Raw genomic sequence first — 21,801 nt, forward strand, 5'->3', positions numbered from 1 at the left:
TTATTGGGCGGCTCGTTCCGTGCCTTTGGTCTTGCTCTGACCAACCTCGAGTTTGGCCAGTTTGGCTCCGAACTGAATCGCCCGTTTGACCTCCTCTGCCGCCATGGGGAGCCCGAGTGCATGGCAAAGCTGCCGTAGAAGATACTTTCGAGAATAGACTTTGGCTCGTTTTTCGCCTTTTTTGCTTTTGACGGTGGTCCAGTTGAACTGGACTTTGTAGTGGGGTGCCAAACTCGCCAGAAACTCCACCACGGCGTTGTCGAGGTACGGGTACCGGAGCTCCTTGCCCCAGCTGGAAATGGCCCGGTCGTCTCTGCCGAGGTTTCGGTTGTATATGGCCGTGATGTCGTGGTGGAGCGATTCTGAGAGTTCATCGTACAAGCTGTAGATGGTTTCTGGAGCGGCGTTTTCTTGTAGAGAGTCGAAAACAGCCTCGTGCCGGGAGTACCCTCCGTAGAGCTCGTCGGCGCCGAGGCCCGAAAAGAGCACTTTGGCGTTGGAAGTGTACTTTTCTGAGGAGACGTAGGATTCTCGGTTTTTTTCGAATTCTGACCACTCGGGGAAGTCCTCCATCGTCAAGGCGGTAAAGTCGCCTGGTTTGCTGGCGAAATAAAACGCTATGCCAATCGAAAGGTCCATTTCGGTGGCAGTGGGTCGGATAAGGTTTAGCACCCTGTTTTTGTGAGAAAGCCAGTCGGCGTACGAAACGTCCACCTGGACCAAACGGAAGGAAACATTGGAATTTTTGAATTTTCTCGAAAGCTCAAACCACAGCTGCTCGGAGAGTTTGCGGTCTGGCGACTCCAGCGCAGAAAGGCCTGTTCTGGGGTTCTCGAAACCTACAGTGAGAAGATCGATTTTGACGGGCTCACCGAGAGATTCGTAGTTTTCGGCAATTAGAGATGCCAAGATCGTGCAATCAAGACCCCCACTGAACAAAACGGCCACCTGTGTTTTTGTAGCGTGGAGAGGGTGCACCGTCTTTTGACGAACCAGACAAGCGTTTTTGAGGTGTGAGTGGAGCAGGTCCACAAGAGCAGCAGTTTCGGCGTATCCTTTGCTGTATGCTTCTCCAGAAACGGCATCCAACCGGAGCTGCTTTGGATACGGCGTTTTGGAAAGCTTTTTGTTTTCCACATCGTAGACGTATAGCACGCCAGGCTCACACTCCACGAGCTCGTCCTCGGGCAAATGGCTCAAGACGGAGGCCACGGCCAAGCCGTTTTTCGTGGAGTACAAGAGGGACCGTTTGCCGATGTGGTCTTTTCCGAAAAACACCCTTTTGGTGGATTTGTCGGTTAGAACGAACGCAAACTCGCCATTGAGGCGGGACAAAGCGGCACCGAGAAGATCTACATCCCCTTCAGAGGCCTTGATCTCCTGAAACGCAAATTCGCTGTCATTCCCACAGAAACACCCCTCGTTGTAGAGCTCTCCGTTGAACTGAAAAACGAACCGCTCGTCCGCCAACGGCTGCACTGCAAACGGCTGTCTCAACGAAAGCACCGAGCTCAAGCCGGAAACAAACCATTCCCCAATTTCGCCTCCCACAACTCAGCGTAATCGGGACCCCTGGCCATGATATCCACCAAGGTGCCATCCAAATCGGGTTCAGCCGCTTCCAGCGCCGAAACCACCAGCAATTCCGCAATTTCCCGCTGCAACTCAGCGATTCTCGACGCGTGGTTCTTCACGCTGAGCCGGCCAAGTTCGTTTCGTCTTTGCCGGATGTTTTGTGCGTTTTCCACCTTCTGTTTGTCGAGCGCCGAAAGCGCCGTTTGAAGCGCCACGCGGGAGCCGACGATCTGGGCGATTTCGTCTTGCGAGTACCGTTTTGCCTCGAGCTTCAGCGGCGCAGCGCTGGCACTTACCGCTAGAAATATCCCACACATCGGGATGTGGTCCTCGATGCCATCGCGGCTGCGAAATTTCCGGGGTACCCAGGCGAGGGAGTTCCAGCGTTTAATTGAAAGGATTAAAAAAGAAAAATTAAAGGAAGAGGAAAAGAAGAATGATTTGAAACAGACCTTGGAGGAATGAGAGGGGGTTTGATTTTGTGGTGTTTTGTTTTTGGGGTTTGGGTGTGGAGGGGTGGTGGGTTTACCGGTATCAAGGCATTTGAGGTTGGAGTGAGACTGAAGAAAGGGGAGACTGGGAAAAGCTGGAATTGATGGTTCCATTGGAGATGTGCATTTGCATTTCAAGAAACGAGCTTACTATCCGATATTGTAGTAATTTTTTTTCTATCCTTATGTCTTTACATGTTATTTGCTTAGGAGCTTGACTTAGTTATCTAACGGATTTGGTATCAATCTCGTTGGCGAAGGAAGTACACAGAGAAGGGTAGAAAGATCATTGCTTTCAATGGCATCTTTTTGGGCTTTGTGGAAACATTTTCACTAATTGCTATGTTACGTATAGTAATAGCTAACTAAGGGCTGCCTGTTTTCTTCTTCTCGGCCTCAACCTAGCTGTCTTTTGGTTTCGATTTTAAGGCACGATGAGTATATTTGATGGAACAGCATCAAAAGGGTTGGGGAGATGTTTGACGTGCTTCGTGAATTCTTTCATTGATTTTCCTCCTCAATTCAAAAGTTGTTCGAATGGAGGAATCACCACCTATAACATACAACAACCCACTAAGCACCCTACCTCAGACCTTAATTGTGCTCCTTACGAAAACTTCCGTTGCATCGCTTATGGAACTCCACGTATTTGCAATTTGCTCAACCCGGAAATACATCAACACTAACCAAAACCCTATCAGCCCTGCAACGGATGCTCTAATAATAACCCAAATAGCTCGCCTGGCAGCGATGTTTACAAACACCGATCCAACTTTTCAAAAACCGCCCCAAAAAGAACAAACCGCTACAATGCGTCTGTTTGTGTTGTCCGAATCCAGGGTAAATAGAGTAGGTTTGACGTGCTGTCACATTACGTCAATGTGCCGAAGCGACCGATGGGTGCCACTTGAGCCACTAGCCACAATAAACCAAAACGGACAATATTTCACTGATGAGTTATTTGACACTTTTACCAATTCTACTGATTCACCGATTCTTCAAAAGCGTAGTTTCTTCAGCTGAAAAGTTCATGCACCATAGTGGACTCGGCATATACCCTAACCGATCGATCCAAAGATGACCTGAGCTGTCGATCCGTGGAAATAGAAACCGCAATTGAAGCCGAAATTGAGGCCGGAATGAGCCCAGGGTGTACTCGGAATTAACGGAATCATCAGCCCCTCCTCCCTGTCCTCTACAATACCCCATGCCATGCCCCATACTTTATACCTCGAGGACACAATTAGCCAGTAGACAGACAAAAAACGTAGGAAAGTCAATTAATCAACGTCATTAGCAAAATCCACCGAGACACAATGTACCACGCTTTCTTCCTACCTCTTCTTGTTCTGTTACTTCAGTGTAAGTGTAATGGTAGATCCACATTTCGCAGCCGCAACCGAACCCCGATATGCACGGACCCCATGAATCTACGTCATCTGACCAAACCAACATTTTCGAAAACTAATCCTCACATTTTACGACCCATAATGAGATATCCAGTAATCACGGATTGCGAAGTCAGGGAAGCGTAATGTATGGTGTCCTTCAGCAAGCCTCAGATTCTCACTCCGGTGTCTGCCGAATTGGCTGCACCAGAGCAGTCGGAATGGTTGCAAAATTAGCTGTTGATTTAAACACAGCATTGCTGAGCTTTCTTTCATGATCGGCACATGCGATCCAAAAATGACGAATAGCTCTTAATGATCGATAAAAAAAAGAAAAAACCGGTTGAAGAAGGCCGTAAGACAGATATGTCCTATGGGTCGATAACACGGCGAGACGTTCGGGAAACCGACCTGAGTGTCGTGAAATTGAGAATAGATCTTATTGGAGGTTGTTTGAGATATAGCTTCTTAACTCTATTAAAGAGATATCAGTTAAAAAAAAAAAAAAAGAAAAAAGAAAGGGCTGGCAATTACAGCCCGCCAGATGACTTTGTCAGGGACGATGCACTCCGTTGTTGAGACTCCCTGTACCTCACAATCCCCATGCCCCCCCCACTGTCCCAATTAACAAGGAGACAGACAAAATTCGAAAACGCCAAAAACGTCAAAACGTCAAAGTCAAGCAATCAACACCATCAGCAAAATCAGCACACTCGCAATTTCCACATCGTTACTTAACCACTTCCCAGTCGGCTCAATGTTCAATCGTATGCAGCCGCAATCGAACCGACCGATATGCACCCCACGAATCGACGTCATCCCACCAAACAACCGAATCAACAATTCAAAAACTTTCAAAACCTCTCAAAAACTAACACTGCAATTTTGCGACCCTTGCTACGCCCCTCATGGTACCAAATAAAAAGAAAAAATTGATGATGCCTTATAGATAGACCAGGGCCTGACGTTCAGGACGAAGCCTGTCGCGCCTTTAATGGAAGACATTGGCGTGCATGATTAGTGGGTTGTGTTTCTGTAGCAATATAGTTTTGGTTTCTAGTGGAGGGAATCCTCTGTTCGAAGCGCCCTGCTAATACATTCTTTTAAAAAAGAAAAAAAAAAAAAATTGTCGTGGCCCCGCCGCAACCTGAGGTCACCGGTGGCTCGCAATTGTAGGAATGTTCCCGAGTCCGGGCTTCCCGCCATTCTGCAACGGTTGCGGCGGGGTCCCCATTGAGCGGCAGCGTTGCTCGATTTGGAGGGCTGCTGCTTGGCGGTTGTTCGGGTATTGCGGTTGGTTTTCGCAGCCAACCTCCAGAGAAGCCGATGGAGAAGAGTGGGACACTGAGCCAACGGCAGCAGCTGCGGTCTTGGAAACCACGCCAATCGCTTTAAAATCAAAATGTACCCCTGGAGAGCTTTTTCCCCCACCGCATCCCCGAAATGCACCCTGGAGCAATGACCGCAACCCTATAGACCCCCACCGGGGCCTTATATACGGCCGTGACTCCATAATGTTTTGAAGCAGCCAGAACAAAAACCAAAAGGCAAAAATGAAATCGTGGTCCGTGTCGCTCTGCATGGCCGTGGCGCTTTCTGCTGCCGTGCCCAGCCTGCTTTCCAGCTCGCCGTTTGTGGATAACCTCATTCAGGCCAATGCCACCGGCGACGACGATGCCATCGAGACTTTCCCAGAATCATGGACCTGGGGCGTTTCTCAGGTCCCCAATGTGCTTAACAAATCGGCCGTGGACGCCAACGAGGAGGCGCTGGGCTACCAGTTGTTGAATGTCTCCAGAAGCGCCAAGGGCCTCTCGGGATTCCTCCGTTTGCAGAAGGAATCCGACCTCTACGGCTTCGACTACGACATATTGAAGCTCGACGTCGAGCACCAGCTGGAGTCCAGGCTCCTGGTGCACATTGAGCCCAAGAACCTCACCGACGTCTACAAGCTTTCTTCCGACTTGGTGCCTGAACCGGAGTCTTCCAACTCGACTTCTTTCGGTTCCGACTTGGTGTTCCGCCATTCCGGCGTCAACGAGCTGTTCTGGTTTGAAGTCGTCCGCAAACTGAACGCAGAGGTGCTTTTCTCCACCAAAGGCAACCCGCTCGTCTTTTCCAACCAGTTTGTCCAGTTCAACACCTCTCTTCCGGAGGGCCACGTAATTACCGGTTTGGGCGAGGCCATCAAGGGCTTTACAAACCCGCCGGGCACCGTCAGAACACTCTATGCCAACGACGCTGCTAATCCAGTAGACGGCAACAACTACGGCGTCCACCCCTTCTACATCGACCAGAGATACGCCAATTTGAGCGAAGCAAACGCCCACCAGGGCCCTGTCAACGAAACCCGCTATCCTGGCGTCAAATGGGGCAATCTGACCAACCTGACGCTCGGAAACTCCACTGTTTCCAATCTGAGCTTCTACGAGGACTTCACGCCGCTTAACAAATCGTACACACACGGCGTCTGGTGGAGGACCCTGGCGCCCCAAGAGGTCGTCGTTGAAGAAGAAGCCCTTACGTGGAGAGCGCTCAATGGCGTGATTGACCTCTACTTCTTCTCGGGACCTACTCCAAAAGATGTGATCCAGCAGTACGTCACGGAAGTCGGCAAACCTGCTCTCCAGCCTTACTGGGCATTGGGATACCACCAGTCCCGTTGGGGATACGCTTCTGTGGACAAATTGCAGGATGTTGTAGACCGGCTTGCTGCAGCAGATCTCCAGCTTGAAGCCGTCTGGACAGACTTGGACTACATGTCTGGGTTGAAGGACTTCACCAACGACCCGGTCCAGTACCCGCTTGACAAGTTCCAGAGCTTCCTTGCGGACTTGCACGACGGTGATCAAAAATACATTCCTCTTGTGGATGCAGCCATCTACCACCCCAACCCTGAGAACGAAACCGACAACAACTACAGTGTTTTTGGCGACGGCGTTGAAAAAGACGTTTTCTTGAAAAACCCCGACGGCTCCTTCTACATCGGCGCCGTGTGGCCCGGCTACACTGTGTTCCCCGACTTCCTCGGCAACAACACCTACGAATGGTGGAAGGGCGCTTTGGAGGACTGGCGGGACGAGGTCGAGTACGACGGAATCTGGCTCGACATGAACGAGGCCTCTTCTTTCTGCGTGGGTTCTTGCGGAACCGGCAAAGTCCAGAGCAATCCCGTTCGGCCGCCTTTTGAGTATGGCGGGTTGCAAGAACAGTTTCCTGAAGGATTTAAAAAATCCAACGCCACGGAGTACAAGCAGTTTTTGCAGTTGCTTTCCAGCCAGACGGCCGAGAACACCTCGACCGTGCTGAACTCCAGCTCCTCCGACTTTTTCAACTCCAAGCAAGACGGAAAAGGCAACATCAACTACCCACCCTACGTGCTCAACAACGTCCAGGAGGGCCACGATCTTGCTGCACACGCCATTTCGCCAAATGCCACCCACGCCGACGGCTCCGTCGAGTACGATATCCACAATTTGTACGGATACCTCCAGTGCAACGCAACCTACCATGCTCTCACCGAGATCCAGCCAAATAAGAGACCCTTCATCATTTCCAGATCGACCTTCTCCGGCCTGGGCGCCTATGCGGGCCACTGGGGCGGCGACAACTGGTCGAATTTCACCTACGCTTATTACTCCATTCCCCAGGCGCTCACCATGGGACTTTCGGGCATTCCGTTCTTTGGCGTGGACGTCTGCGGCTTCAACGGCAACGCCGACTTGGAATTGTGCTCCCGCTGGATGCAATTGGGTGCTTTCTTCCCCTTCTACAGAAACCACAACGTCTTGGGCGCCATAGATCAGGAACCCTATGTGTGGGAGGATGTGCTTGAGCACTCCAAGATCACCATGGACATCCGGTACTCGCTTTTGCCTTACTACTACACGTTGCTCAAGGAGGCCTCTGAAACCGGTGTTCCTGTTCTTCGAGCCCTTTCGTGGGAGTTCCCAGACGACCCTGCTCTTTCTGATGCAGACAGGCAGTTTTTCGTTGGAGAAGCGCTTTTGGTGACCCCCGTGCTCCAGCCCAATGTTTCGGAAGTTGACGGTGTTTTCCCCGGCGCCAACGTCACCGACCTCTACTACGACTGGTACACTTACGAGCAGGTGAATGTCACTGACGGTAAAAACGAGACCTTGGAGGCTCCACTCGGCCATATTCCGCTTCATATTCGTGGAGGTCACATCATTCCTCTTCAGGATCCCGGCTACACGACGGCAGAGTCGAGAAACAATTCCTGGACGCTTCTTGTGCCCTTGGGCATCGAGGGTACTGCCTTCGGTTCGTTGTACTCAGATGACGGAATCTCGTACCCTGTGAGCAACTCGACCACGGTGGAATTTGTCGCAGGCGACGGTGTTCTTTCTTCTTCTGCTTATGGAGACTACGAGATCGAGCAGCCCTTGGCGTCGGTGGTGATTTTGGGTGTGGACGAGGAACCTTCTTCTGTGAGATTCAACGACGAGACGGTGAACTTTGACTACTACAACAAGACGATCGAGGTGCTGGATTTGGAGGAGTATACCGAGAAGGGCGCCTTCCAGCAGGACTTCCGTCTCTCGTGGGAATGAGGTGATGTGGTCTGATCTTTATACCCTGTTTAGTTAATGATTGCTTTGATGAGTGGAGTGTAGTATAAGGAGATTGAGTCCAGGCAATTTTTGATTCAAACAACAAAAAAGAATAAGAGAAAAAAATAAAGAAAAACATGTTCTGAACTGAGGATTCCCGAATGGGTGTAAGATTACCATGTAGGCCTTAAAACTATATAGGTCTTGTTGGAAAGAATTTATTTTTTCTAGCATCCTCTAATTTAATAATCAATATATAAAAAAAAAGGGCGCCTAATAATTTGACATCTCTATGTTAGGATGCTCATCCATAGTATATCACGACTAACCCTTGGATATAACTTCCTTGACTTCTAAACTAAGAGGACTAAGAGCACTTAAATATTTGAACATAGATAATACGATAACAGGAAAGAGCGGTTCTCTTGTCTGGTATCTGAGAGACCGTGGATTTCTTGTTATACCGTGTATCATCTAGTGTGCTTCATTAAAAGGAAACTAGCTCTAGCGGGAAACCGCCTTATCTATGTTTGATACCTGACACGCTTAACATTAAGCGTGAATCCATAGTTCCTAACGTGTTCCTAACACTATGACTGGACATTGATGCAACAGCATTGGCCAATAATCTCAATATTCAGGGCAATTGACGTATGATATCCGAAATGGTATGCTGAGGGCCTTTACAGAGTATAGAGGAGGGATGGAGATATGTCCAATGAGGAAAAGGGTATATCCCATGCTGCCTTTGAACAATGCTGCAATGGTGAAATGTGATTTTAGTCATGCAAACGTTTTCGAAGGACAGCTCCATAATTAAAATTTACCGTCTGTTGAAAGGCAGAATGCTCCAAGTATAAAAATCTGCTTCATAGTTCACTGATGAAAATGTAGTGTGAGCCTGGACTTGCCGAGGAACACAGAAGTATGGCTTAGACGACCGATATAAGGCCAAAGGAAGACTTCAGCCTCTCACTCTGAAAAGCGCCATAAATTCTTCTGACCTTTATACCCTGTTTAGTAATGATTGCTTTAGAAGTGGAGGTGTCAGAACAAGTAGTAGGTAAGGGAGGAATTGTCTGAAGAGGTATTCAGGAAAATAAAAATAAAGAAATGAGAGAGCGAAGATGATAAATTTGATTGTGTGAGTTGGGATAGGCCTTTGTGGAGAAAGATGCATTCGGAATCAGCCTTACGGAAAGATCTCAACGTTCTAGTTGAAATCTGATATCTAAGAATGATGCAACTGAGAGGCGAGATCAAAAATAGGAAAAAGGAATGAAGTGGAGATTTTAGGTGAAAAGAAAGGTATGTACCATCCTGAGACAAAAGGATGCTAAGACATGGAAATGGCGCAAGGTAATATGGGTTTAGGCATTACACATATTATTAAGAGAAGACTCCTTTATACTTGAATGGACCACATGAATAGAAAAAAGAATAGTAGAATCCTTCAAGTCTAATAAAGTGCTTCATATATTAGTGATAGAAATGTATTAAAACGACACTTGAGGGTTTAGAATACTATGACCTAGAGGTTAGACCAGAATGAGGCCAATGGACAAACTCCAGCCATTCACTTAAAGCGTCATAAGTTCCTTATTATAAGTTTTGGCAATGACTGACCATCAGTAGTGTGGATGCATCACTAAATCAGATCTGATATCAAAAGCAGACTCAACCAAGGCCTACAAACCAAAAAATTGTCATAATCAACAATTTTACAATAAATCAGCCATAACTCAGCTAAAATTAGCAGTTCCAAAACCCTCTCCTATTTTCAGATACAAATCATAACCGGCAGTCCCTCATCCTCGAAGATGACGAAACTTATGATGAGAATGAAAAGCTTCAGGTTTAAATAGGGTTTTCCGTTTAATCAGATGAAATTAACAAAAAAACATAGTCTTTAATCCAGTGCAAGAGATATAAAAGGGTGAAGAAGGCTTGTAAGGATGGACAGACTATGGCTTAGAGCCGCTAACAGAAAATTTATGGTAAATTCGAACACAGATTTAGCATCTCATTCTGTAAAATCTCATCAGCGCTGTATCGAATTGAGCTTCAGCTGTGGCTGATGATTTGTATTGAGTATCCTAAGATTACCTGGATTAGAAGTGATAACAGCAGAACAGACCTAGAAGTGCAAGGGATGCTAGAATTTACATTGACAGTATGAAATAACCATAAATAATCATTCTAGAGAAGATGTCATTTTCCAATATTAAGGCCTTCTCTACTTTTCACCCTCCTACTATGCGCCATACATAACCTGTAGTCTGGAGTGCCAGATTGCCCCACAATCAGAACCTGAATTTTCTTCATTATGAATCCTTCTCTTACCGCCATAACTATCATTTATGAACTTCCTTCAATTCTAGAAAAAAAAAAAAGTCCACTTTCCCCAATTTCCATCGCCTCAAAAACACCATTCCTGCCTCACTACATCTCAATCGCACATCAACAACATGTTACGTCGTCCAGCTACAACCATCAAACTCACTCCAGAGGACGTGCTAGAATATGACGATTCGGTGGCAGAGCAGAAATCACTAAATGAAACCCACATCGACCTGCACCAGGAGGACAAAACCGTTCCTGCCATCACATTCAAAGAACCGTCTTTGGCTGGAAGAAACGAAAGACTAGGCGTGGGCCAGTAGCTACAACGTGTATAGGTCATGCTGGGGGCGAGGCAGCGTGCCACTTCGCCAATAATATACAAGGTATGGGATGCTGATGCTATTTTCTTCTCAAGAAGTCTCTGTTGAGCCAGCTGCTCTTGCTCTCAACCACCTTGGGGTCGGCCTTGGGCACGGACTTTTTGGTCAGCCCAAACTGCTGCACTTGCACGTGGACGGGGCCTTTCTTGATCGCCAGCGTCCGCTGCTGCTTGAGCTGCTTGAGCTTCTCCAACTTGGCCTTCTTTCTCATCTCGGCGTACTCGTTCTCGAGATCCTCCGTTCTCATGTGCTTGCCCTGAGGCTGCTCTGGCGTGGTACTGACCTCCTGAAGAAGCTCTTCCGGAAGCAAGTCAGGCAATTCCTGCGACGCCACGAGCTCTTCGAGACGCTTCTTCTTTTCCTGTTGCTGCTGTTGGTATACGAGATCCTGCTCTTTTCTCTTTTGCTTTTCCTGCTTGCGTCTTTCCTGTTCTAGCTTTTCTTGCTCTTTTTGCTGTTTGAGCGTCTTGGCCTTGGATGCTGAGATCGACTCTTCCTCTGGAGCCTCGTCTGAGTCGGAATCGGACTCGCTCTCCTCGGGCTCTGACTCTGACTTGTCAACTGTGATAGGCTCATGGTTCTCGGGAAGCTCACCGTCATCGGTGAACTTAATTTTCTTGGAAGCCTGACGGGTCACTGGCGCCATGCTCCTGGGTATCTTGTTCCACTTTCTGAGATAGGCATCTCATCGTGGGTATTTTTCGGTAGTGTCGCGCACATATCAGCTGTAATCACGGCTCGAGCGTATTGACACCTTTTTGCTTCCATGTAGTCTTTGTCGGGTCATTTCTGATTAGCTTCACGATTTCTTTATTCATGAGAAGGTTGATTGACCCCTTGTGTATATCGAGGCCATCGAGGATGAGCTCGTCCAAATTTAGGGTCTTGGGGCTGGATGGCTGCGAACTGGAGAAGTTGAGCAAGTTCATGATACCAATTCCGTTGATTTTTTGGCAAAACGAAAGGTCGAGCTTCTTGAGCTTGATGTTATCGTAGCCGCATGCATTGGCTAGATCGTTGTGAAGAAGTTTCATTGAAAGGTTGTCAATGTCCATTTCGTTCAAGTAAAGCGTTTGAAGGTGTGGTGCGATTTGAAACACCAGGGAAAAGTCAAGAACCTCGTGGCCTGTGACAAACTGATCACGACGGAAGAAAACAAAGCGTGATTTGCCCAAATTAAGCGATGAAAGTTTGAATCCTGCGTTTGCAATCGTAAGAAGTTTGAGTAGGCCCTTTGATGACAAGGACGAGCCATAGATGTCCAAGTGCTCTAGTTCAGACAAGCATGGCAAGGAGTCCTCCTCGACATCATTCAAATTGGAGTGTCTCAGTTCGCCCTCCTCTCGGATGGTGAGACGTTTGAGTTTGAATTTTGCCTCAAAAAGTTGCAAAAGCCTCAAGAGAGTCCTTATCGGGAGCTGGTCATTTTTCTCTAAGTAGAGGCTCTCGAGCTGGTCACAGCAACTGACGAACTCCCCAAACTCATGCGTTGCATTTTTGAAATTGACTCCGACCAATGTCAACCTAGTGAGAGCTGGGAATCGGAGTTTTAAAAGCTGTGGCTGCGCAAGTGGCCTTATGTCAATGTAAGTTTCGTGATTGATATACGAAAAACCTTTGAGTGAATTCAGCGAGGTAGCAGCACTCAGTTCCAGTAGAAACTTTTTGTAAATATCGGATGTCGGTGTCAAAGTATCATATGGAATATTTGCCACTTCATCGGCCACAACAAGATCCAATTCGGTGAGCTGCGGGTATAAATGTAATAGGAGCTGAGGATTTATCAAGGGTCTATTGATCACAAACCTCAACTTTTCGATCGTGCTAAGATTTTCAAGTTTCCACTTGCATTTCTCCAATTTGTTCAAGAGAAGCTGCCAACTGAAATCTCTGTTCACAATCTCCAATTTTCGAAGTTTAAGAGTTTCATCAGACACGATGTTTTCTAAGATTCGTCCAAGATGGATTGCATCGTAAGTCGACCAGAGCTTTACTGAGCAGATAGATTTCTGGTAGGAGTATTGCGAGACCTTCTTCATAAGTTTCAAGCCGCCAAAATACTCTGGAGCGGTTACTCTGTGGCGTAGAGAGAAGACTTCGCTGTACAAGCTAGGCATTGATGTCAAGAGGGCATACCAGTCTTTGCAGACCAAATGCGAGCGGAGTAAGCTTCTGACTGGGAGGTACAGAAAGATCTGCTCAATTACATCCACAGGAAGACGCTCAAGCGGGTCCGAAGTCGACTTTGGAATATTCCTTGGTTCAAGTGCCTGTGGAGCTGACGAGGAGCGTGGAAGAGGTAACATCTCGTCAAGTTTACGCTGGAGGCCCGAGGCAGAAAAGCTCTTTGCCTTCTTTATGCTTTCTTCAGGGGTTGGTTTCTTCGATGACACCTCAGGAGCCAGCCGTTTCCGTTTGAGTTGTCGGTTGAGCTCGGCATACTTCGTTCTGAGCAGGTTGAGCAAGTTCTGGGAAATCGGCACGTCGTGCTTCTCTAGCGCCCGCTCTATCGTGTAAATGCCCCTTTGAAGCGCCTTATACGCGTCCACATCCTTGCCCTCCTTGCCCCAAAGCTTGGCTGCTCTAAGGTATCCTTTAGGGTCCAAAGGGTCCAAAGCCATGGCCTTTTGAGCGTCTTTCAACGCCCTAGGCAAATTGCCCAATTTCTCATATGTAGCGGCTCTGTGATCTAACACAGAAAGGAGTCTGGGGTGGCACGGAACCCCCATAAGTGGTCTAGGTGTGAGATTGTAGTACTTCCTGATTTTCGTGATTTCCGAGGGCAGCGTCTCCTGAAGATGCAGCACAAGCTCATTGAGCAAGCCGAGGCACCGACTGTAGTCTTTTTTCTTGAAGCGGGAGATGGCCGCCTCGATTCCGGCTTCATAGGCCTCCTCGTCCTTCTCCATTAGACGCGTTTGATTGGGGTGAGTTGTAGAATTTTGGAAAGTTGAAGGGGGACTCTGGAGGACTTATATAGTTTTTGAATATGCGGGGAAACAGTCCTAGGAAAGCCCGTGGCGGTGTTGTGGTGTGGGTTTTATGTAAAAGAGGGTGTAGTTGATATCGCACTATGGAGTACACGAGAAGCTGTTGATAGGATAAGAGAGGATTTGGGAACTGTTCTAATTTGGCGCTGATTTGGAATAGTTTATAATAAACAGAAGATGAATTGGCTGTAAATGATGTTTAATCTATTTTGTACGGTAATTTTGGGAAAGATTCTCCAACGATATATCTTCACCACACATAATAGAAATAGGTGTGAGTTCGAGTCTAGGGCTATATCACTTGTAACTAGATATAAAAAAGTTTGAATGCATTTTCGTTATAATTTGCTTTATAAAGATGATGTCAGTATTTTTTTCGATAATTGTTTATCACAGTTCACTTCGTTTACAGAGAGAGGTAAATGTCGTTTCGAGGAACCAGTTTCGCAGCCAAAATGACGTAAGACATCCCTTCAATTATTGCAAAAGTCTTGAAAATATGCCACAATTTGACAATTTGACATATCAGCTTCAAAGGTTCATCTTTACAGTAAATCATTAAATAGTAACTCTATTCCTTCTTTCCTTTGAATCCAAGGGTTTGCTGGATCTGACAAGTACTAGAAAACCCACAGCCTTAACGTTCATCCTACGAGCTTCTTGTAACTACTTTTTTTTTTTTTTTTTTGTTTGTAAAGTGGAATTATAAAAAATCTGGTGATATAATTATAAACATTCTTATCTCTACTATGCTGTCCTAGATCAACACTTAATGTTGTATCAACATTCGCATTGTGTACTCAGCGATAACTGAGGTCTACTCCATCATTCTCCAAGAAATGCCATAAATACAAAGCAACACCCATTTCACGTTTCCATGACTTTTGAAAAGAAGCCCACTCGAAATGGAAAAAATCGTTCCTCCAATCCAGCCACTCCACAGCCTCTGAAAAGTAAACGGGGCAGAAAGAACCAAAAGACAACAAAGAAGCCTGAACCAAAGAGTGATGAAAACGAATTTCCCACAGAATGGATCGGTCTTTCTCCCAAACTGGTCGATCCGAATTTCAGCGATCCACACGAGAATCACCAGGACAACATGAGTTACCTACTAAGACAAGCCATGGTAGGTTACGAGGATGCCTCCTACTTTACCCAAAACCAAGTGAAACAAATCGTGACCCAAGGCGCCTCCAAGGAGACCGTGTGCTCAGAATTGAATGACCTTCCTCATAATAGCATTACCTACAAGATGGACGTGTCAAACGTGAGTGGGATGCTGGATTATGAGATGACAGCTATTCTTCGTAGATTTGGCTGGCAGAGCTACAAGGAGGCGAAACTTAGATGGGAGGAGCTACGCCCCGACTATGTGAAGGCTTTCGGGAGACTCTCCTTAGGAAAGGAACATCCCGAAAAGCGTAATCGAGAGATGCTTTCTGAAGACAATGAACTGGAATCGAGGCCAAGAAGACTTCAAAATGACACTAGAGAAGAACTTAAAAAAGCCGCTGCAGAGGCGATTTCAAGCGTGCTCATAGGTAATGCGAGAGTGATTGGCTCCAAAGTCCACTTTCTGGGAGCGTTGGAAACAAGTTGTATCAAAACTATCTATGCCAGCCTAAGCGGAGAGGGAACCAATGATTACCTTCCACCAGAAACTGGTCAAATTACAGAGAGTATTATTCAGCTTGTTCACGAACAACAATTCGTCGATCCCCAGGATGAGTCCAGACATTTCCTGTTGCGCAAGAGCCCCAAGTCTGAAAATTTCTTATGGGTGGTTGTTCTCCATAGAAGACCATTCCCTCCCAAGATGTCGTTTAAAGATCTCCATTTGCAACCGGTGGATAGTATTACTCTGTGGGAAGAGTTGCCTCACCAAGATGATAAAACGGAGTTCTGTTATTCCAATGTCCAGATCAACCTTGTTCTGGGAAAGATTCCTCCTAAAAGAGGAACAGTGGAGGTGTACCTCACCAATCTAAAATATAACAAAGAAGATTACAGAGATTACCGTATCCTGATAGAGGAGTTTGAAGAATTCGTCAGTGCCTCACTGGTTATACCCCGAGAGGGATTATTTGAATTTGCTATTGCACACGCTGCTGCGCATGAAAAGTGGTACGAGAAATGCATCAAGAAATACTCATCTTATGCGCCTAAAAGCATTGTTCCCGATGAAGCAGAGATGAGTTGCTCGATCAAGTTCTGTGCCAAATACTGCAGCATATGTTACACCACCGATCACTCACTCGTGGAATGTAAGTTGAGGGGCTGCAGTAATTGCGGTGACAAGAGTCACCCGCGTCGGAAATGTCCTTCCAAATACGAAGGTAAAGTTTTGCCGAATTCAGCGTGTCAAAGAAGGCAAAGAGAGGGAAGAGTCAGTGCCTGACGATTTGAAAGGCTACACGAGGTAAATTGCCAAAAAAGGAGGAATAGAAAGGAAAGGCGCTCATACAAGAGAGCCGAACACTTCAACAAAAATGATTGCACCGGAAGGTGACTTTTGTCCATTCTATTTCATAATATTGTACATAGTGCACCGGCTGGGTGTATTCTAGTCATCACAAAATCTGGCTAGCAATAGCTAGCAATTACTCAAATCCCTTTAGCTTGTAAATAAAAGTGTGAGGAATCAAGGAGGGCAAAATTGCATTGCAAAACCAACTGTCACAGAAGGTGTAATGGGGACTTGAAGATCGAGTCGCAGATGGAGTGTCGTTCAACCCAAGATTATCTCGTATTCTTGATCAGACAGCAAATTCTGGAATTGATCTTGTTTTTGTTTGTCACTAGGAGATTGCTGGGGTATTTTTTTCAGTAATTTTTTGTAACCTCGTTCGGCTGCTACAGACGCATTTGATCTTCTGTGGGTAATGCCATTCGCACCCAAAATGCAAGTAGAGGTGGATTACTGGGTTACATCTATGACAATACCAACGAAGCATATCAGAGCACAAATTCGTATTGTCTTTCTATGTTGATGAGTATTATTCATTACCAATATAATTTCAAGTTCGTCAATTGTGTTTAGTTTTACATAAACGTCATAGGATCTCACAATAGTACCATCAATTCACTAGGGGAAGCATTACCAATAATTATAAGAAGTTACACGGTTACAGAGACTTAGCTCACAGACCAATACACAGTTTACTCAATGCCTTCAGATTCAAGAGTGAGGAATCTCATCCACTGTTTTGAAGAATACACCCATTGGCCCAGTAACTATCGATCAGATTCAACAGACCATACCGGCTTAGAGAGGTGGGAAAAAATTAGCGAAAAAAATATGACAGGATTCTTGGAGAAGCAAAAATTTAATCAATTTAATTCCGCCTCGAAAAGTCCCAATGCCGTAGAATCTCACCTCGCATCCCACAGGGTCCGACACCGATCTAAGCCATCAGCGAGATCTAGTGACAAATTGGCCACAACCCAATCAAGTTTTCAATTTCTCCAATTCACGTCCAGTCATCTCCGAAAAACAAACTCATCAAAAATCAAAAAAATCCACCAATTCCAAAATCCCAATTCCAAACAATGCCCCAATTTCCATAACCTCAATGGCATACCGGCTCGGTACCTCACTAGCCACCTGCAAGCCGACCCCATCATTCGACCACACCAGGCAACAAATCGAAACCAATTTCAAAATCACAATAATCCGAGAACACTGGGATCAGTTGCATCAAATTCAAAACAAATCAAAATGAAAAATAAATCAAAAATGCAAAGCACAATCCAAAAATGAAAAATCCAGGGTCTTGGCGGATCGCACTATATCTACACACCGATTCCCACCTCGCGTTTCTCAGACCAACCACTTCTTTTTCCTAAATGCCCGAGCTCCTTGTGCTCTTTCTCTTGGCGGTGTTCATGGCAGCCACGCTGTTTGCAGCAGGGTTCCTTCCGTGGAAGTTTGGCTTGCCGCTTCACCAGCTCGATCTGGTTATTGTCGCCAGTATGGGCATTTTGGTGGGCACCGTGTTGGTTTTGGTGATTCCAGAGGGCGCCGAGACGATCTTCGAGGGACGTGGCGCAGGGCCTCACATTTTGCTGACGTCGACCGTCGCAGGCACCTCGCTCTTGGTCGGCTTCATGTTGATGTTCTTTGTCGACCAGTACACGGTGGTGAAAGACTCCAGTCCGTCCCAGTACTCGGACGAAAGCTCCTGGAAGGCCCGCCTCGAGAGCACCTTGCACTCCACCTTGACAATTGGCCTCATTCTTCACAGCTGCGTCGACGGCATCGCCTTGGGACTGTCGTTTTTCCACGAAAACTCCTTCCACATGTTCTTGTTCTTCATGATCATCATCCACAAGCTCCCCACGGCCTTCAGCTTGGCCGTGGTGCTCCACACAGAGGGCTTTTCCCAGAACGTGGTCAACTTCCACCTCCTCTTGTTTGCCTTGTCCACGCCCACCTCCTCCCTACTCACCTACGGCATCATCTCCACCTTCCACTTGGACTCGCCCTTGGTCTTGGGCATCTTGCTTCTATTTAGCGGCGGCACCTTCTTGTACTCCGTGATCCACGTCATGATGGAGGTCTTGGAGCGCAAGGGTAAGGACATCGAGTCCGCCAAGCCCCAGGCCCAGGCCTTTTCCTCCACCGAGTTGATCTTGACCGTCGGCGGCATGGTCCTTCCGATTCTCTTCTCCGTCGCCGGCGCACATTAATTATGATTTATGAGACTTATGCTTTGTCCCTAGGACACAAATTTACCTGAAACAATCGACCCTGATCATCGACCCTAGGGTCCCTTCCTTCATTCACAGGGAAAGAACTCCCCCTCGGAATCCTCCTCGAGCCGCTCCTCGCCTTCCTTCTTGCCGTCGTCGATTTCCGTGTCGGCATCGTTGTCCGACAGAACCTGTCCGCTGGCGTCCTTTGACTGGCCAGAATCGCTGACTTCCTTATCAAAGACAGGCGCTTTGTTGAGCGGAGTGGGCGTTGTAGCGCCATTGCTGCGGTCGAAATATGCCTGGTTACCAGCAGGTCCCAGAAGCGACCGGGTGTGGTGACGCTGGCGCATCGACAGCATCCGGGTCTTCGACATCAGCCTCCGCAAGTCAGGCAGATTGAGCGTCTTCATCAGCTCAATCATCTCGTTGTCGTAGCCAAGCTGCATGAACGCCTGGCTGGTTTGGGGGCTATACGACGTCAGGTTCTCCCTCAGCCTGTTGAGAGTCAAGTACGTGCTGCTTCCAGTGGTTCCCAGTGACCGAGGAAGATTGGCTTTCTCTCTGTTCTCCTGGCTTCGTACCCGCTCAAGCTTCTTGCCGGACGTGGAGTACAACGAGGCCTTGTCGGAGTCAAAGTAATGGACAGACTTGTCGTCTTTGGGGCTGCTGCGGAGCTTGATGGGGCTCTGTGGAACAGAGTCTCCACTGACCTGGAAATTGCCCGAGCTGAGCGCCTTACGAATCGTGCGACCGTTTTGGTGCTCGTCGAACGAGGAATCATAGCCTTCGATGGAAGGAATTGCAAGCTCCTGTCCCGCAGAAGGCTCGCTGCCAACGCCTCGATCGAGGTTCCGGTTCATAGACAGTAATGAAGTCGTTGACTTGCCTTTCAAGATGCCCTTACCCTTGCCATTGAACATCGAGGTAAACCTGTCTCGTTTTTTTTGCCTGGGTACTCTCTCCTTGGGTGTGTAGATGCTGGCATTAGTGGTGGTATTGTGTCTTCTGATTTGTGGAAGCTCTGGGCCCTGTCTCTCCTCATCTCTAGGTTCTTTGTTGAACACCGGGTAGCTGATGAGGTAGGAATTCATTTCACCGTTCTTCAACATATCCGAATTGCTAGGGTTCATGGATGTGCTATTGTAGGTGATCCTGTTGTTGGAAGATGCAATAACCCGACCACGAAGCCTGGTGATGGCCTTGTCTAGATGAAATTCAACTCCACAGTGGTTATTTATACGGCTGATTCTGGGCCAGCACGCACGGGCTCCTCTGAGAAGGAAGTCGAGCAAAAACTCGGGCTTGGGGTTCTCAAAAACCTTGGGGAAGTCAGAGAAATTAAGTTCTGGCAAGATGGTGATGTCTCCAGAGTACTGCTGGGATAACAAGGATATAGCCTTCATGGCCAAGTTCTTCGAGACATCCATTTCGTGGATGATCTGGAGGTAGTGGATGATCTCGCAGGCAATGAAGTCGTAGCAGTTATTGAGCACGTTTCTGACGGCGTCACTGAATTCGTTCTCGACGTTTCCAGACGCAGCACCCACGGAAAGTCGGAGAATGGGAGAGACATGGGGGTTGATCTGGACAGCAATGATATGGTCAACATTGAACATCTCCGACAAACGCAAGATTGGGAGATCACCGTCCACGGAGCCGTCGACGTACTTCAGCGAGACATCGTTGTTCCACTCGCGGATCTCTCCAGTTCTGGGGTTTTTCTCGTAAATGGAGGACGAAGGGAAAATGCCTGGAAGGGAACAAGATGCACTCACAGCAGACCAGATCAAGCAGTTCGGCGCCGAGAGATAGTTCAAAAGTCTGGTTTGCTCGTGCATGGAGGCAGGCGAGACCGTGATGTTAAGGATCTTGCCTGTTCTGTTGTAGGCTTCCCGAAATGTCAAATCACCCACAAACTCACGCATTGACTCCTGAAGGCCCTTGATATCGAAAAACGTGCCAAATTTGAGCATGTGGCTGACCCGCTCCAAGAAACGCTTGAAGGTTCCCTCTTTTGGGTCCAGCGAACCGAAGATATTGAGTTTCTGCTCGGTTATCAGCGACAACAACTCGGTCAACTCGTCGTTTGTGTTGCAGCACAACATACTGGCAAAAATAGAGCCCGAAGAAGAGCCCAGAATGATCCTGGGCATCAAGTTCGTCTCCAAAAGCGCAATCAACACACCAATGTGGGAAACGCCAAACGTCGAACCACCCGAGAGCAAAAGCGCCGTTCGTCCGATGTTCTTACGCGTCTGGATCAACATGCCAAGGAGGTATCTGTCGTCGAGGTTGACGTCCGGGTCGCTGGTCAAAAAGTCTAGCGAAAGCTGGCACTCTTCAATGAACTCCTCAATAAGCTTCTTGGTGCCAACGTGAGAATGGCGGAACAAGTTGATGTCGCCCATGTTGCCGACGTTTCTGGTCCATTTTGTCCGGATCAAGTACAACAAGAGGTTGTAGTCCTTCAGCAAACGGGCGTTTCTGAGCTCCTGGAGGTTCTTGTACACGGTATCGTTGTCGTAGTAGGGCAGCTGGGGGTCCAACTTCCACACGTTGTTTCCCAAGAGCTCGTCCAACTCGGCCAGGATCGCGTACCACTCCTTGAACGTCACGGCTGTTTTCTGCTGGTGTCTGAGTTTTTCTATGAGCTCTTTCTTGTGGTCCACTGCTGGAACGACTTTTCCCACTATTGGCACGAGCCGAAGCGCCAGAAGAGCCTTATTTCTCATGGAGGTACGGGAGTCGAAGCCGTGGTCGGGGTCCTTGGGCCGGAGCTGGGGGTTCTGTGTTAAAATGCTCTGGATGATTTCGGCATGACCGGATACGGCTGTTTCAGCCATGCTGGAAGGGGATGTTTTGGAGATGTTTTGGTTGGGAATTAGGGATTAGGGGTGGGGCGCGTTTGCCAAAGCGTATGGGACTTTTTTTATTTTTTGGATATTCGTTTCTGGTGAGCTGGGGGACGGTGCCTTTTTATAGTTGTAGTTGATGTTTCTGGATGAGTCGCACATGCGCTCGATGGATTAGGAGGATCTCGGGCAACGGCGTGAATGCAGGTGAGATCTGGAAAACGTGCCTCTTTGGGGAGAAAGAGAAATTGGTTTTTTATGTTTTGTTGACTTTTGCGTGATTTTGATGTTTTTGTTGGTGGGTTTGGCGTTTTGTGGTCTGTTGGCTGAGCCGCTTGCTGGCTGCAAGACGCACTTCCCCATATTTCGTGAATACGAGGGGGACGGGGGAGGAAAATAATAACAAAGGGGAAGAAGACGATAAAAGAAGACGATGAAGGATTTAAAGATGATTTGAGAATCCATTGTTCTGAAATTGCGATAAGTGTGGTTACTCAGAAGTTGGAAACCATC

General features: G+C 47.4%; 7 protein-coding genes across 7 annotated transcripts; 3 read left to right on the forward strand and 4 right to left on the reverse strand. All coding sequences in view use genetic code 12, as the record gives it.

Annotated features, from left to right (window-relative positions):
• On the reverse strand, window positions 1-1,892 carry CXQ87_004543 (putative asparagine synthase; the record flags this gene model as incomplete). Its single annotated transcript, XM_025482982.1, has 2 exons — window positions 1-1,510; window positions 1,555-1,892. The coding sequence occupies 2 exons, from the start codon at window positions 1,890-1,892 to the stop codon at window positions 1-3; spliced, it is 1,848 nt and encodes a 615-aa protein (XP_025337925.1).
• A 3,142-nt stretch (window positions 1,893-5,034) lies between these two features.
• CXQ87_004544 (glycoside hydrolase family 31 protein) lies at window positions 5,035-8,028 on the forward strand (the record flags this gene model as incomplete). The annotated part of the gene is made up of 1 exon (XM_025482983.1): window positions 5,035-8,028. The coding sequence occupies one exon, from the start codon at window positions 5,035-5,037 to the stop codon at window positions 8,026-8,028; it is 2,994 nt and encodes a 997-aa protein (XP_025337926.1).
• Window positions 8,029-10,770: 2,742 nt separating this feature from the next.
• Window positions 10,771-11,397, reverse strand: BUD21 (Bud21p; the record flags this gene model as incomplete). The annotated part of the gene is made up of 1 exon (XM_025482984.1): window positions 10,771-11,397. One exon carries the CDS (start codon window positions 11,395-11,397, stop codon window positions 10,771-10,773), a length of 627 nt encoding a protein of 208 aa, XP_025337927.1.
• Window positions 11,398-11,482: 85 nt separating this feature from the next.
• Window positions 11,483-13,660, reverse strand: CXQ87_004546 (DNA-binding SCF ubiquitin ligase subunit; the record flags this gene model as incomplete). The annotated part of the gene is made up of 1 exon (XM_025482985.1): window positions 11,483-13,660. One exon carries the CDS (start codon window positions 13,658-13,660, stop codon window positions 11,483-11,485), a length of 2,178 nt encoding a protein of 725 aa, XP_025337928.1.
• A 958-nt stretch (window positions 13,661-14,618) lies between these two features.
• Window positions 14,619-16,164, forward strand: CXQ87_004547 (uncharacterized protein; the record flags this gene model as incomplete). The annotated part of the gene is made up of 2 exons (XM_025482986.1): window positions 14,619-16,041; window positions 16,109-16,164. The coding sequence occupies 2 exons, from the start codon at window positions 14,619-14,621 to the stop codon at window positions 16,162-16,164; spliced, it is 1,479 nt and encodes a 492-aa protein (XP_025337929.1).
• Window positions 16,165-17,587: 1,423 nt separating this feature from the next.
• Window positions 17,588-18,430, forward strand: CXQ87_004548 (Mn(2+) transporter; the record flags this gene model as incomplete). The annotated part of the gene is made up of 1 exon (XM_025482987.1): window positions 17,588-18,430. The coding sequence occupies one exon, from the start codon at window positions 17,588-17,590 to the stop codon at window positions 18,428-18,430; it is 843 nt and encodes a 280-aa protein (XP_025337930.1).
• Window positions 18,431-18,519: 89 nt separating this feature from the next.
• Window positions 18,520-21,279, reverse strand: CXQ87_004549 (uncharacterized protein; the record flags this gene model as incomplete). Its single annotated transcript, XM_025482988.1, has 1 exon — window positions 18,520-21,279. One exon carries the CDS (start codon window positions 21,277-21,279, stop codon window positions 18,520-18,522), a length of 2,760 nt encoding a protein of 919 aa, XP_025337931.1.
• Between the last annotated feature and the right edge of the window lie 522 nt (window positions 21,280-21,801).

Source organism: Candidozyma duobushaemuli (assembly GCF_002926085.2).
Source record: "Candidozyma duobushaemuli strain B09383 chromosome Unknown E_B09383, whole genome shotgun sequence".
Classification (NCBI taxonomy): Eukaryota; Fungi; Ascomycota; class Pichiomycetes; order Serinales; family Metschnikowiaceae; genus Candidozyma; species Candidozyma duobushaemuli.